Below are 16,820 nucleotides of genomic sequence, written 5' to 3' on the forward strand. Positions count from 1 at the left end.
AGGAATGGCAGTTGTCAGGACAACAGGCCAACAGCCACCAGACCCAGGGAACATTAAGTCTCAGGGAACAACAGGCATGCATATGGATTGGCTTCGTTTTTTCTAAGATCCATTTCTTCACCCTTTTTTTTTTCTAAAAGAAAAATAATGTCTTACAGAGCTTGTTTGTTTACTAGAGACTATAATAATATGATTTGGAAGGAAATGAATCAGAGGGACTGAAGTCAAGTCTTTTGATACAGACAAACATCATCAAGGCAGGGTAAAGAAAGGGTAAGCCCTCTGAGAGCAGCAGGAGGAGGAGGCTGGGAAGTATGACCTAACTTCCTAAGCTCTTCCTTCATGAGGGAAACCATTTTCTTCTCAAGAAAACCTACATGGAACTGAAAAAAATCTTGCAGCTGTATTCACATAAAGCATCTCCTATGGTTTTGGACCCCAAATAACAACGAAACATCATCAGGCACAGTTTTCCAAACCAGCTCAGCGGGAACACCAGTACACACACAGGTAATATGCTTATACATGTACATGCTCTGTGAGATTCTTACCTTCAAGGACTGGATTTGACTGCAAAAGTTGTTCTTTTACTTGATTAACCTCTGCCCCTTTTCCACACACAGCAGCTACATATGACATAACAAGTTTGCTGGCCTCTGTGGGGGAGAGCCAAATAAAACGGTGATAAGCATTGGCAAAAAGGCCACAACATTATTCTACAGACTAAATCTCCGTCACATTTTCTCAATGCCAGACAGGAACGGTGAGCACATTCATCTCAGTTTTATCCTGCATTGTTGTACCATCTGGAAATGCAGAAGGAGCATACCCTGCTATGAGACCCATGCCATTACATCAGCAATTCTCTTGATTTAAACACCCATAGCCTCTACTGAAGCTAAAAGAAAGCCACCACTGGATACAGCACATTACCTGCTCCTTTTACATTTAGCCTCAGTAAGAGGCATTCTTCAAGGGAAGAACATTATCCCCTGCTGACACATTGGAAATGTTTTAATCTAGCCTGAAAATAAACAGTCTCAGGCAGTTTCAAGACACAAAATTCAATCAGTTTATATCAGCAGATACACAACAAGTGCAAACATGCAACACTTGTACACATGTAATTACAACTGTAATCTACAAGCAACTGAGTAACTGCAGCATCACATAACGTGCTGCAGTCTGTTTGAAAGTATAACCAACAGAGAAAGTGAAGCATTCATTTAAACAATGAAACTAATTTGGAGGTGCTTTTAACAAAGTCTGGAACAATTTTTAGACTCTCAGAGCTGGGTTCATAGGGGGTCAACCACCCATGATAGAAACGAAGATCAGATAATCCATCCAACCCTTATGTTTTTGCTGGTCAGAAAAAAGCAGCTGGAAAATGATTCTGTTTATAAAGTGAGTCTGTGATGGTTACTATGATGCAAGACAGTGAAATTTGAGGCAATATTGGCTGATATACAATGTAATTACTAACAGCTGGAAACCCTATCAATTCAAGACTGTGGTCATAAAAAAATCATTACATCACATTTGTAACAGATCTTCAAAGATCTATTACAAATTTAAGGGTCGCATTGCAGGAAAGAACTGACGGATTAGATGCTATCCCTTGGATTTTGATTTTTTCTATTTAACCAAATTTGTTAGCATTGTATTACTATCCCATAATGTAGAGGAAACTGAGCAAACATACCACACAGGGAGCAAGCAAGGAGCAAAAACTATAGGTGTGTTAAGAAGGCTCCCATCTCCTTTATTTGTGCCTCGAACAAAGCTCTCCTTTTTAAGACTCTGTTCCCTCCAGAGCTTGGAATTACCAAATTATTTAATTTGAGATATTTCCTAAAACAGTCAACATCTTTAAGCAGAGCCACTCAATCACTGAAAGAAGCATGCATCAAAGCAGCAAAAAAGCTGTAATAATAGTTCACACACAATGACTTCAATACAGGCTTTGAACATCAGTGAAAGAAAATAAAGGCCCTTTCTCTTTTTAGGAACTGCGTTTGGCCCAAGAAAGACACCAGGAAGGGAATTTTCACCCTAACATCTCAAAACATTTAAATACATCACTTGTTCTGGTGATGCACCATGTTTCCTTGCCCAGTGTTACTATCAGTTAATATGAAAAACATGCAGAGAAGCAAGAACAAAATAGGAAGCAAATAAACAGACCCAACCGATGACAGTTCAGTTTCAGTTCTTCTAGGGCAAAAATGTCAAATATTCTGGCTACCAAAACTTTAAAACACAGTTGTATAGTGTATCTGTACTAGGAGGTTTGTTTCCTTAACTCCAGGAACTTTTTACCCACCCCCCTGCACTACCACTCCCCTTTATTTTTAATGAAAACCTGAGTTCTCACCTCATAGACCCATTTCAGCAACAGCAGTTACATTAAATGTTAGAGAATATCACAGATTCCAAGTCGATGAATGACTTGAATTTCAAATCCTAGACAATTTTGTACTTACCTTTATAAAAAAGGAACAATTCATAATATTTCCCATATGGCTATAAAAAATTACAGAATAGTCAAAATCCCTATACAAATCTGAATTTACTATTTACATATAGCAAAGTTCAACAACTCAACCTCTGATTCACCTTTCAAATGAATAAATCAATAATATGTGTACTTCAGTTGTATGAGGTGCTTGATAATTCACAGTTCGTGAGGCAATCAAAAGTTAAAACACCACCAGTACAGGACTCTTTTCTAAAGTCTGAACTTCGAGACAGAACCTCAGTCATATTAATAAGAACTTGGGTTTTTTAATCTGCACTTTTACTGAACACATTTTCCTGTTATTGAACTGTAAATAAGGATTATATTACAAGACTTCAAGACCTCTCAATTGGATGCCACTAATTAAGGAGCACCAAAGATGAAGTCTGCATTTTATATTTTCACAAAAGTCTTGGAAAGCAACTTCTTGTAACCTACTTTAAGTCTTGCTCAGAATAAGCACACAAAGCCCCGTATAGCCTCAGATTCAAAGGAAAAATCTCTCAAATTACTTGGAAACAGATGTATGCCTTCCTACCCGCTGCCTCTTTTGCAAGTCACCTCTGTTTTAAATTGCTGTCTTTGAAAATAACTGGCTTCTTTCTTTTTTAAAGTCTACCTAAAATGTACTGCAGTTACGCAATCCTCACTTGGTTTCTAACCTTCCAGTTGAAAAACTAGCAGTCGTTTTCAAGGAAATGTCAGCTTTGCCTAAGAAACTCAGTGTTCTGGTACACAAGCCAATCTTAGCACTGCAGTTGAGCACAGTGTGCAAAAGGCTGATAAAATTTCCAAAGTAATCAGCTACTGTTATTTCTTGTCCTTAGACAAATAGCATAATCCAGTTTTTAAAGGCATGTATTTATTGAGAGACAAGTAGAAGTAGAAAGTCTAGAAAACCCAGAGCATTCTGTTTTCTACACCTTCAAGTTTCCCACCAGCAGAGCCTAAATGTTTTCTGGCCCTTGGAATATTCTGTGACAAGTCAGCATTACTTTGGTACAACTCTGGATACTGATGAGGACACTGTACTAACATGAAATGGGACTTAAACATGGTGACAGTGTGAAAAAACCACTATTTTATGTGAGTTCACACTTGCAGCAACAAGTGTGACAGCACCCCTTTTCTGCAATGGCCAGACACAAAGAGTTACTGACATCTCTCAACTCTTACAGACTCCAGCACCCCTTTGCCAGACTCTGAACAACCCTGAATGTTTTTTAATCAGGTCCAAACTGCTCCTTACCTGTTTTCCCAGCTCCACTCTCTCCTGTAATAAGGATGCATTGGTCTTTGTCCTGGTCCCTTAAAGACCTGTAAGCTTCATCAGCCAGAGCAAAGCTGCAAAGAAAGAAAGAGCCAACTGAGAATTAGAAAAAAAAGAAAAAAAAAGAAAAAAAAAAACCCTACCAAATACCAATGATAATTACAATCTGTCCTTCACACATCCAGGAAAAAAACCCAACCAATAAAAACCCAAAATCCTCCAAGTGCTAATGTTGCATAACTGATAAAAGCATTCATTTTACAGAATATAAAGATCCACAGAAGCAAAATTGATACTTTTTATCAGAGGCTTACTTAGACCTCCTCCAGGAACAAGCAAAGATAATCTTGAAGTTTTTCTAAAGATAGCAAAGTCAAAATAAAATAACAGAATTTTAGGGAAATGTAGCTATCTTTCTTCATTGAACAAAATGTCATATTCTTCACTGAAAAAAATGTCAATGCATCATCAGGGTGTGTTCTGTCTGACAACATCTCTAAGATAAAAGAAACAGGAGACCCCTGAGCAGTAACTAAAATGCAATTTCTGCTCAGTAAGAAGAAATCTCACAACCTTATAAAACACTGAGCATTTTAAGCCTTTGAGTATAGCTAGACTTGTGCATGAATATGCAGAATTATTTCCCACTAACTGTGTTCTTAACCCACTAAGTGTGATGTCATGTAGGGAACCTAAAGAATATAATAAGAGCCAACAGATTTCCTGTACCAAAAATGTCTTTTCCTGGAGCTCAGAATAATCATGACCCCGAAACCCCTGGGCTGCAATTTGAATCCAGATGTGCTCTGCTGCCATGCAGCAACATATATTCCGGAGAAATGCAGATGTTTTATTTGTATTTAGTTTTCTTTAGTAGTAATTTTGAGACAGAATAAAGATTTTCCTTCAACTGCATCTTTCAATTAATGGAATGAAGTACTCGGTAAACTAAGCATTTTTCCCTTGGAAAAACTTAAACAAGTAGTATCTGTAAAAGGACATAAAAGCAAAATCCAAATAAAAAGGCACACGTGCATTACCCAATTAAAGAAAAAATATGATATCCAAACAGGGCATATTTTTACATGAAATAAACAGCTGTTCAACAGACCAAGAGCTTTGTTAGATTACTGCATCTAGTAAAATATTTAGTGTTTGTATGTATCCAAAAGTGGATATTGTTTATTATTTACAGCAAAAAAAAACATGGATGAAAACCAGAAATGAACTCTCAGGTCAACATAAGATGCAGAATCGCTGCAGGTTCAATGCACTTTTTAGAAACTTGATTCTTTCTTCTACAACAGTTCAGGAACTTTGTATTCAGCTGATAATCGCAAACAGATCAAGTATTTGTTTTGGACAACATAGCTATATGGTGCTTTTTTCCACAGGCAACCACAGCCCCTTTATAGAAAAGCAAGCTCTTTGTCATGACACCAGTTAGAGAAAGCAGGAACAGTACAAAGCAAGCAGTGAGAGCCACGCAGGGCATTTTCTAGAGGCTTCTACTGCTGCAGTTTGAAAGCTTCAAATATTAAATCTATATATCCCCAAATTAGTCCGTATTTATTGCTACTGCTGTCCCTTAGCTCCAGGCTTCTCTCCCCAATAAGTTTATGAAGAGCATGACATGTTGCCTCCAATTTATCATCAGGTGCATGTGCAACACCGTCTTTTCTACTTCCTCACCCCTCACCTGTATGAGACTCATCTCATATTTGCTTATTTGGGTTTTGGTTTCGTTTGCCTATTTGGTTTCATGGTCACATCATGCTACCAGCCCAGCCACCCTGCAAGAGACCAGGGTAACCAAGTGAGGGGCATTTTTAAAGGTTAGGAAACTGGTAAATGAAATACCTTGCAGCTCCTTTGCTACTAAGCAGTAACACCCTCCCCTCCCTCTCTAGGGCCTGCCAAGGATGCTCGTGCCATCGTTTTGCCCCTCCTTGTGCCCCTGCCATCTTCTCTCCTGCAGCACATCTGCCTCCCCAGCTCCATGACCCGCCCAGGGCTCCACCTCTCTCATTGCTTTTCTCCAGCCTACTTTGTCCAAGGCACTAAATTACAATTCTCCTTTCTGGACAGATGGCTGGGCCATCCACTTAACACCCGTGATCAAAGGTCATTAACTCCTTTTGATACATATCCCATTGAACCCGGAGCAAGGCTGATCTCTCAAACCTTAATACTGCTGTGCTGATTGAAGCATTTGAACTCAGTAGTTCAGCTGGAGGTGAAAATGTGTTTACGAGAGAGTAGCAGGCTGTAATGTTTCTAGCATTACAACAAAGTCACATTGTGATGTGGCCAGCACGCTGGAGAACCAGCAAAAAAAATATAAAATACTCTGCTGCTGCTGAGAGACCATGACACAATTTCTGGCACCCATTTCACTGTTTGGAGTCCAAGCTACAGTAGCAATAACACTTTACCAGACTCTCTTACAGGACATATTTAGGAAATTAATAATATTTGTTGAATGTTGCTGCAGATATACTTGCAATTTGAAAAGTACAACAGCACTCAGAAAAGCTCATTCCAGAAGAGATTACCTTCTTTTTCATAAGGAAAAAATTAAAAGCAACAGGATGAAGATGAAAAAAATAAACTGCACTGAGCATTCATGGGCCATGTGAGACAAACTTTAACAATAATGCTGTGATTTCCACAGGTTTGACTGAGTGAAACTGTCCTTCAGCAAGAAGATAAGAGTCTAAGATACTTTTCAAATTTATAGACTGGATGGCTCATTCTGTGCCTCTTGTCCTTCAAACCATCTTGGCCATCAACTAGTTTTTCACTGTTGGAACAATTTTCTTGGCAGTAGTTTCACACTGGGAAATGAAATCAGCATCAAGCACAGAGAAAGTATTCTCTGTTGATATACTGAGTTACGAGTTAATCAGCTTAATACTCATTCGTCTTTTCTAATACACTGAACTTAAGTTTCTCAACAGCCCCTGTCAAAATGTATTTTACTGCTTGATGTATTTATCAACTCTGCCAGCACTGCATAGTTAAAGACACCAAATCAGGTGTTTTCTCCTTCCTCCACAGAGAAACAGAGAGCCTAGTACTGCAATGAGGTCTCTGAAGTTGGAGAAGAGAGGGGGATTTAGTCCAGTTCTGGTTTAATCCAATCTAGTCAGAGATGCTTGGCATACACTGTCATTCCCTCCAATCTACACAACCCACAAAGCCTAAAACTCCACCAATATGTCAAATATGATCTACTACAGACCAAAGAAAAAATAAGTCAATTCATTTCAAAAGAAGTTTTGTGTAAGTACCTATCAAAAGTGACCCAGCAGAAGTGTTCTAGAATCTACCACTGATGTTTCAACCACTGTTCCAACAATCCAATTGGAGGAGGAATAACCAAGAGTCTATTTAAACAACTAAGACTCGTCTTTCTGGCAGTGCATAAAGAGCATTAGCACCTTTATGTCAGTCTGAACAAAGATCTTTATCTCAAAGAAAAAGATCTATTCAGATGTCACGTTGACTTTCACCGCACAATGTTAACACCTCACAGCCCTTCCCTATTATCAACATCTATCTTTACAGTAACAGAAAACCCAAACAAAAACAAACCTTGAGTCTTTTAGTTCAAACTCTATCTGATCAAAAAAATAGAATTTCATGCTATTCCCTATTTGTTAAAAAAAAAATTTCATTTAAGGTCATTTAAGTTTAACACATATTAATGGTGTATAGACCACAAAGAACCCTAGCCTTTTCCTTTTAGCAACATGAAGAGACATGGCCCTGTAACGTCAACATTTGCAACCATAGATTTAAACCACATACCACTCTTTGAGCCACCTCACAATTACAGAGCCTAAGTAAAATTTTAGAATAGTTTAAAAAGCAGTTATAAACCATGTGTTTCGAATTAGCTGATGAGTGTGTCAGCAGCATCAGTCACCATACCTTATAATAAGCTCTCCTTTGATTTTTAGGTTTTCGTGGAGGAAGATGACATTCTCTTACCACAACAAACACAGAAATATTTACTGGAGTTCTCTTTTAGCTAAGACTTAACTAAGAAAGCAATTTGAAATCAAAATGCCACCCACACCTAGCTCAGTAAGAAGGCTCTGCTTTTTTTATAGCATGGCCTGTTCAGCCACAAGCTCCAGACGGCCAGATCTGTCACAAAGTCCTAACCCAAAAATTTAACAAAGGGAAACAGCACAGCCCTCCAAGCAGGATTTCCAAAGGGCTCTGGCAATTTTCAGCATCTTAACAGCACCTCTGTGCTTGAACAGAACACTGGAGTCAGGAAGAGACAGGAGCGAGGTTTCCACTCGCTCACCCTGAGACAAGAAGCAAGTGCTGCACTTGGACACTCCAGATTGCACTCGCAACTACAAAAGCCATAAAAACCTCGCTCTTATTGTCAGAAATTCAGCTCATAGGAGCAGCTTTTCTTTTCCTTTAAGCCAAACTCACCAGGGTCAGTACTTGCCAGATACTGGTACTTTTTCTGCTATCACTTCCATTCTTTCTTTCATTTTCCTTAGCATTCTCTATTAAAAGTAATTAGTTAACACTATTTTAAATTCTCTCCAATTGCTCTTCTCATGCACTAATAGAATCAATTCATTTCTTCACCAGCTGTTGCTTTGACTCAAGAGATTCTTGGTCCCCATTTCAGAGCATCTATTGCTTAATCTTGGCTATTGGCTGACAATTCACTTACTCCTTTCAAAGGAAATTAGGAAAACCTCTTTTCTTGACTGTTCCAATTCCTCATAAAGCAGAGTCCTGATAGCAGGGCTCAACTGCTCAGGTACCAGGATTCATTTCTGCTCAAATGTGCCTAAACACACTGGCAGGATGCTAAAGGCCAGTGCTTATCAAAAACTATATACCACACTAGACTAAAAAGAGCAGCAGTGATATGTAAATTGTGCAAGTGCTTTTAATATGAATTTTACATTTAATGTAATTTAATTATTTCAAGTTTAATTAAGAGCATCATTTCATTTCCTTCCTTCTCTTTCTGAATGCACAGAAGTGCTCAGTAGCAGGGTAGCAGCCAACAAATTATTTCTTTCTCTCATGACGTGCAGTGGGAAAACATCAGAATTACCATTTGCTTGGTATAGTATAAAAATTCAAACAACCTGAGTTAGGAAGAGTAGAAGCAGATTTCATAAAGTGCTTTGAGACTTTATGTTGTAAATCATCACTATTTGCTATATATATTCCCCCACCCATTGAAGCTCAGTGGAAAATTCACCATTCAGGAAAAACAACTGTAGGAGACTATTTATAGTATTAGCTCATGGTGCAGAATCATTTAATTGCCCCAAGGATAAAAAGTGTATTCCCATTTTCCATAATTACAAACTGTCTCATGTTCAGCACTTTGACACACTTGAAAAGAAAAGGTTGATTAGCCTGCCACTGGAGTGAATAAAATAACAGCTGAATTGATGGAGCATCAGCTAGGATAGACCTTCACAGGCAAGCAGCTGCTCTTTCAAAAATGCCAATCAGGGGAAAAAAATAAAACAAATTTAAACACCAGGATAAAGAGGTGTGCTAAGACAGATGGAAAGCCTTTGCTCCTATTCATATCCTCCAGTTTTGTTTTCCTGGTGAGCACAGAAACCTGTTTTATGAACAATACTGTGTGGTAATACACACAGCAGAAGGGTACCTCCTGCACAGGCCTCCTCACTTCATTATTCACGTGAGCCCCTGTGATGTTATTAGAGGCAGAACAAAACCCAAAGCTGTGCAAATCAGCCCATTTGATTTGTAAGAAGCAGCCGACATTTACAGAAGGGAAGGGACAGAGAAAAAGGGAGGGGGAAGAGGACAAAGCCACTCTTAATTTTCAAGAATAAAACACTATAGCACACAGGCTGAAATTAAGCCAGAGAGATTTATTTTCTGGTAGACTGGGAATATAATATACCCTCTGATGCTCATATATACACTGCAGGCTTAGCAGAAGACTTATCTCAGACCCACAACCTGAGGTCTGGACTAAAAAAAAAAAAAGTTCTTGTGGAAAATCTTATCTTTCTCAGACTGAAGCAGATTTAGGACATGTTCAATGAACTTCAACTCAAAAAAGCTCCCTACAGAGAGGTTCAGACAATGCTTCTTCCCAAAATACTGTGCCTGCACAACCTCCCAGCTCACCAAAGCCCTTTTCCCTCTCGCAGGATGGCACACATGCCCACTCTAAGAGAGGCTTTATCAGTTTTAATCACTTCCTTTTGCTGTAAGCCCAAAAGAAATTATTTCTCTGGGTTTTTTTAAACCAGCTGTGATCTTTCCCCAGCACTGTACAGAAAAGCCAAAAACGCAGCCATTGATTTTCTGCCTATTTCAACATCTAAGGCATCTCGTTAGAGCTCACATTAATATGATGGAAAACAAGAACATAGGTTCCTTTTACCAGGAGCCTATGACCCAGCTGTTCCCTTATTTTCCTTCAACCAGTGCAAAACAAGAACTCTGTAGCTGAGGATGACCATGCCATTTTCCAACCCAGACTACAAAATAAATTCTCCCTCTGAGTTTTAGCAAGCCTGGTAAGCATGCCCACATCCCATCCCACAGCTCCATCCTGTCAGCTGGCAGTGAAATACACCCAGCAGACCGTCAGGACAGTGGCCTGGGCATGGGCCCAAGGTTGGGTCCTCCAAAGGAATGCAGGATAGTGGCAGAGGGCAGCAGCAGGCAGAACCCTGGTGCTGCAGGTAACCAAGCCACCAGGCCTGTCCCCTGTCTTGGTGACATGTTTATCATGGAACACCAGGTTGGGTTGGGTATTCCAGGGCACACCAAGCTGAAGTGATGTGGACCAGTGCCAGCTGTGCACACCGTAAACACCTGCAGCTGCCCACAAACAACAGGGATGGCTCGTGACCTAGTCTGCCTAAAAAAGGGAACTAAACTAGTAACCAAGCCACCAGGCCTGTCCCCTGTCTTGGTGACATGTTTATCATGGAACACCAGGTTGGGTTGGGTATTCCAGGGCACACCAAGCTGAAGTGATGTGGACCAGTGCCAGCTGTGCACACCGTAAACACCTGCAGCTGCCCACAAACAACAGGGATGGCTCGTGACCTAGTCTGCCTAAAAAAGGGAACTAAACTAGCAAACTCCTGTTTGGAGCAGGCTCATGTCGGTCAAAGTGAAGATATGCATAAATCAAGGCGGGGCAGGGAAGCAAGTATCTCCTTGCTTTTCAGAAGTGCAACTTGGCTTGGATTTCCCCTTGACTAGTCCCATTTTCCTTGAAATTACATCAGCCAGCTAGATGGCACATAACCATCACCTCCTCACCCATACCAATGCTCAGCCTGAACCAGTAACTCCCAGTTCCCCAGCATTAAGCAGATGAGTTTGTAACTCTCTCACCCCAAACACCAGGCTGCATTACCCAAGGCAGACAACCAGCTGCTACACGGTCACACAGGAGGACACAGACAGGCCTCCCACAGAACAACCCCAAGTCAGTCTGCTGTCATGTGCACAGCAAAGATTTCAAGTTTCTCGAGGGAAAAGGCATTTCTGTTTACAAAATCAATAATTTTATTAGGCTATGATATCCTTGAAGGGAAGTTCAGGGAGTGTTTTCTACTGTTTCATCAAAAATCAGATTTAGTTAGATGTTTATTTGCTAGGATGAATCAGCAATTGCATGATTTGATGACTACCTAAACCAGCCAAGTCCTTATACTGTGTGTTTCTACGGCAAAACTATAGGCTGAAGCTTCCTGGTAGCCATATTCTGCATCAGAAGCTTCAGGATTTTCCCTGAGCTGCCATCCCAAATGCACTACAGGAGCCTGCAGACACCAGGGGCGAAGCAGCCCCATGGCACAGCAGAAATGCTGATGGCAAGCTCCTCATTTTTCTCCACTGAACTTCTAAAGCTTTCCAGTCCCTGAGGGTGGGCTTGAAAAATTTGGGATTTATTCCACTTCCCTGGTTCAAATAGAGCAGCAAGGGGTCAGACAGCTGAACAGTAAGGGAAGAGAGGGGCAAACTGATTTGCCATGCTTGGCTTCTGTCAGAGCTTAACTAGAGGGCACAAAATGATTTAAAATCCCAGTTTACTGTTTCATCTACACAGAGGGAGATTTGAACTGCACCTCTGAGCTCTTGCACATGTGTGGAAATGAAGTGCGGGTGGGACAGGGAGGAAAAAGGGAGCAGGAGAAAACAGCCATTCCCTTTCTGCACTGAAATATAGAGACTCTCAGTACTTTTACAGAAAACTGAATTAGTTTCTGTACCTAACACAGCATGTGTCTGAAACACAGGGAAGTTCACTTGTCAAATACACGTGTTCAGTTCATGTCAGCTTTGACCAAATTTTACATAAATCTTTTTCTGCAGAACAAGAAATGTTTTGATTATGCTGCTACACCATGAGAATAGCATGCTATCAGTAAACTCCCGCAAAAAACATGAAATTCATCTTGTCTTAGCTGTCTACAAGAACATATTTTCCATCAAAATAAAACAATGCAAAACAATTAGTCCTCATTTTTAAAACACTGGTTTAAAAGGGGTCCTTATAATTATTCATAGCTATTTCAGAAATACAGGTTAAGTGAGATGCTTAGAAGACAAGACTTTATTATCCAATTAGAGGAACAATGATCATTATAACTTGGCTATTCCTATACAGACAGGAATATATGATTAAATGCTTTTCTGCTTTTTTTAAATTTATAAATAGGATGTGTCTTTGGGGCTTACAGTGTGTGCTTGTCCCAGTCAATGGCAGAGCACTGATTTGATCCGTTCAAAAATGCCAGTGACTTCTTGATCTCACAAATGAAGCCACAACAGGGCTGTACTGATTGTGGGGTTTTCCTGGGGCAGAGGAGGGCAGAGTGCTGCTCTTATGACTTCACGTGAAAAAGTGTTTAGCAAATAGTGTTCCGTTTCTCTGCCTCAAAAAAAAAAAAAAAAATTTCTCCTGCATTGCAAATCAAAAATCCTACTTTTTTGGGGTTTTTTGCATCCTGAAGTCAGAAGGCAGAATTAACTTATTTCCTCCTGACACAGCGACAGCAAGAGATACAGCAAGTCAAGTTTTGGAACCATGCAGGGTTTATTGATACCATGTGTTCATGCAGGGACTTCTCTCACTGCAAATAATTTTATTGCAGAACTATCAGTGCTTTCCAAACAAATTTGTTCTTCTTTGCTAACTCAAGAGAGAAAAATAAATTTATTCCTTTATTCTAAAGTAAAGAAACATGTTCCAGTACTCAGGGAGAGAAAAACAGCAAAGGGAGGTGCATACTCACTGCATAGAAAGGGATACGTTTTAAAAGGTCTCACCTCACAGGACAATAATCCAGCACAACTAAACTCCAGTGCGCAGCACATACCCAAGAGCTACATCATCTCATGTGAAAATGAGATTGTGGAATGACTTTATACCTCTGTCTGGTGAGACAGGTAAATAGATGTCAGTCAGGCATTAGTGCAACACACTGCAGTGGAATGCAACAGTTTGCCAGCAGAAAAAATGCCAAGCACTCCACCAAATTCATATCACAGTACTGGAGAAATGGAATCACAGAATCATAGGATTGGACTGGAAAGGACTTTAAAGATCATCTCGTTCCAACCCCTGCTATGGGCAGGGACACCTTTGCTAGACCAGGTTGTTTCGAACCCCATCCAGCCTGGCCTTGAACATTTCCATGGATGGGGCATCCACAGCTTCTCTGGGGAACCTGTGCCAGTGCCTCACCATCCTCATAGGAAAGAATTTCTTCCTGATATCCAATCTAAAACTACCCTCAGCTTGAAGCCAGTTCCCCTTGAACTGTCACTTCATGCTCGTCAAAAGTCCCTCTCCACCTTTCTTGTCGGCTCCTTCAGGTACTGGAGGGCCGTAAGTAGGTCGCCCCAAAGTCTTCTCTTCTCCAGGCAGAACAATCCCAAATCTCTCAGCCTTTCCTCAAAGGAGAGGTGTTGAATCCCTCTGATCATCTGGACTTCTTCCAACAGGCCAATGTCATTCTTGTGCTGAGGACCCCAGAGCTGGATGCAGCACTGCAGGTGGGGCCTCACCAGAGCAGGGTAGGCAGGCAACAGGAGCATTCTCACATCCTCAGAGCTATCTCTAAGCTAAAGTAAGTCGCTAATCACCAGATTTGAAATCCAGGCTCTGGGATCTGTAACAAAGGCTAGAATGCAGCTGCCCACAAGTTTATCAGAGACAAAAGTGACAGAACTGCAAATAAAAATGATTTACTTATCTGGAAAACATCTGAAAGGCAGTATCAACACTATGTAATTACATAGTTATGCTGCTACTCTACTCAGAGGTGTGACTGAATCCTTTTTGAGTTTGCAAGTAACTCTCAAGTTCTCTTAACAAACCAAGTAGTTTGTTAAGAAGTCTTACACAACTTAATTTCTGCCTCCCAGCTCTTCTCCAAATAAAGTCCCTGCCATGAACCCCTGGGCAAAGTAGGCACTGAAGCTTATCTGAGCTTCTAAGAGCTTGTTAGCTCAGGTACAACATTGAGCTAGCATGCCTATCTAGTCTATTAAATGGCATTTGCTGAAGTTTGTGAATGAGATTTGTGGACATATGTCCAAAATTATCTTTCTATGAATGGTCAAAGCAAGAAACAAAAAGCCTCCTTCAGACTGCTCAAACACGAGGCCCCAGTTCAGTTCACGTGTACTATTTCCAGCAAAAATCTACTTGGTTGGAATGCTGATGCTCAAGGAGGATGTCAACTGCACATATTTGTTTTCATCCTCACTAAGAATCATCTTGGGAGTAATTAAGACCAGTTGCAGCTTGAACTCCACAAGGTTTAGCAACTCAAAATCATTTCTGCGGTATGTAAAATGGAAACTGTGTATACAAGAAAAATGCAGATTTAAACTAATTTACTGAAATGACCACAATTAAACTGTCTTTGTAGTTCAGACCTTTGTTTGTAAACCCCGGTCCCAGCTCTCTTATCTATTCAAAACACAAGAAAAAGATTATTCAGTGTGCTAGGCTGCAAATATTAAGACTGTATTTCCTGATTCCTAACATGAAAAAGTTTATCCTTAATAACCCAAACTACATTAACCACGATGTACCCGGAGCTGAATAAAACAGAGCCTTTTGCATAATGGTGCCAATAAAAAGAGACTGAATAGGAAATGATCTGCTGCTGACAGTGGTACCACATCTGAAATTTTACTAGAGTTTATTTAAGGCTTTAAACATTAGCCTTGTTTATGCTGTATCGAAAATCACGACAAAGGCTCCTAGCAGAGCAGATGGGCATTTTCTGGTGTGCTCTAAATTGCTTAAAGGAAAAAAAAAAAAAGAAGAGAAAAAGACAACCATTAAACACAATGAGACACCTCCAATGAAAGGACAACAGCTGTTCCTACTTGCAATTTGAAATCCCAGATCTTAAAGAGAGTACCAGGTTGCCAGTGCAGGAAAGGCATAATGAAAATTCTGGTCCATGTACACACAGTGCTTAAAATGGGATTTGTCTCCTTTTTGACAGGGCCTCTCTACCTGTCCTCACTTTTCAGACTGCATTTAAGAAGTGAAACACAGCAATGTCTCCTTTTTAAGTACAACTCATTATTTTCAGTGTGCAAAAAGTCCCAAAATTCTAATGAAAGGAAAAATGAAGCTATTGAACGTTCTACTTCATGTGACAGTGTGAACTAGTTTTTAAAAAAATCTCAGTATTTTATGTCCTAAAAATATTAATGGCATAATATGAATGCTAGACAGAACAATCCAGTTCCAGGAAAGTGAGAGAAATGGGATCTGGCAAAAAAGTTACCATTAGTTTAGACTGCTGAAGCATTTACACACATCCCCAACTATATTAAGGCACTTTAATTTTTTTGCTTTTTTTCTTAATTATCTTTTGTCTAACAATCTAGCCAAGCTCCAAACTTTTCTGTGCTTACAAATAAACACAGACTATAACAAATACACTCACACGCAGAAAAAAAAAAGAGAGATCGTCACAGATAACTAAAAACATTTGACTCTACATCCCCAACATGACTGAAGTCAAATGTGAAGTATGTTGTGTACAGGGGTACAAGTAAATATTTGAAAACAGTTCTGAAAACAAAGTTATTTTGTGGAGGCTCTAAGCCAGCAGTTAATTCATGAAGGGTGCTCCAAGATTATTTTCCTTTGTACACCATGACAACAATTATAGAGTTACAGAAGCATCTGGAACAGATCTCAAGTTAAGTGTTTCCCTTACAAACTCACTATGTTTTAAAGGTACCCAAATTCTTGCATTCTTCTTCCTCAAGAAGCCCACTGGGCACACGAGTGTTGGCTAGGACCACACACAACTCTCCAAAGAAGACACTGATGGATCAGCAGGCTCTCCTGGAGCCAGGTGGGTCCAGCCCAGAGAGGGGGGCTCCGGCAGTGGGACTGACAGCACTGCCAGCTGGTGTGGCTGTGGACACTCAAATGTTTGTGAGCCAGCAGAACTGGTGCTTTTGAATACTTTTGTCACGGCAGAATATGCTGCTGCAGCTTCTGAGAGGCCGAGAGATGAGGGAGGGTGAGACCAGAGGCAGCCAGTACTCTCCATCTTCTGAGGTATTTTGGGAGGCAGTTCTGCCTTGATGCTTTTTATATCCCCTGAGGTCTCTATATATACTCCTTCCTAAGCTAGGAAGTGTTCAAATGCCACAAGAGCACAGAAATCCACCCTGTCTCCACACAGACTGTGTGCAAGCAGCCCTGCCAGCCCCAGCCCACCTGTGCAAAGCTCTGCCACTACACAGCATCGTCCGCTCCCATCCTGGACATCCCAAGTCGTGGACACCAACAGGAGGATGACAGTACCAGTGCCATGCAAAAGGAATTTAAAGGGCCTTTTCATTTCTTAATTTAGACAGAGCTACTTAGAGGACCAACGGAAAGGCTCATTCTGCCAAACTCTGGAATCCAGTCTAAATGTCACTCCAGAATAGTCTGAAAATTAAAATAAAGCACAACATTCATATATAAGCTGCTTT

General features: G+C 40.4%; 1 protein-coding gene across 6 annotated transcripts in view; it reads right to left on the reverse strand.

The window, feature by feature from the left end:
• MYO1B (myosin IB) overlaps positions 1 to 16,820 on the reverse strand; it is a 98,771-nt gene that overhangs the window by 57,667 nt on the left and 24,284 nt on the right. For all 6 annotated transcript variants that reach the window (XM_017728722.1, XM_017728714.1, XM_008630068.2 and 3 more), the window contains exons 4-5: positions 3,771 to 3,865; positions 552 to 656 (exon numbers count right to left, since the gene is read on the reverse strand). In XM_017728722.1, the coding sequence (XP_017584211.1) occupies positions 552 to 656; positions 3,771 to 3,865 (200 nt within the window). The remainder of the gene's footprint in view (positions 1 to 551; positions 657 to 3,770; positions 3,866 to 16,820) is intronic.

This window comes from Corvus brachyrhynchos, unplaced genomic scaffold (assembly GCF_000691975.1).
Source record: "Corvus brachyrhynchos isolate BGI_N302 unplaced genomic scaffold, ASM69197v1 scaffold370, whole genome shotgun sequence".
In the NCBI taxonomy this organism is placed as follows: domain Eukaryota; kingdom Metazoa; phylum Chordata; class Aves; order Passeriformes; family Corvidae; genus Corvus; species Corvus brachyrhynchos.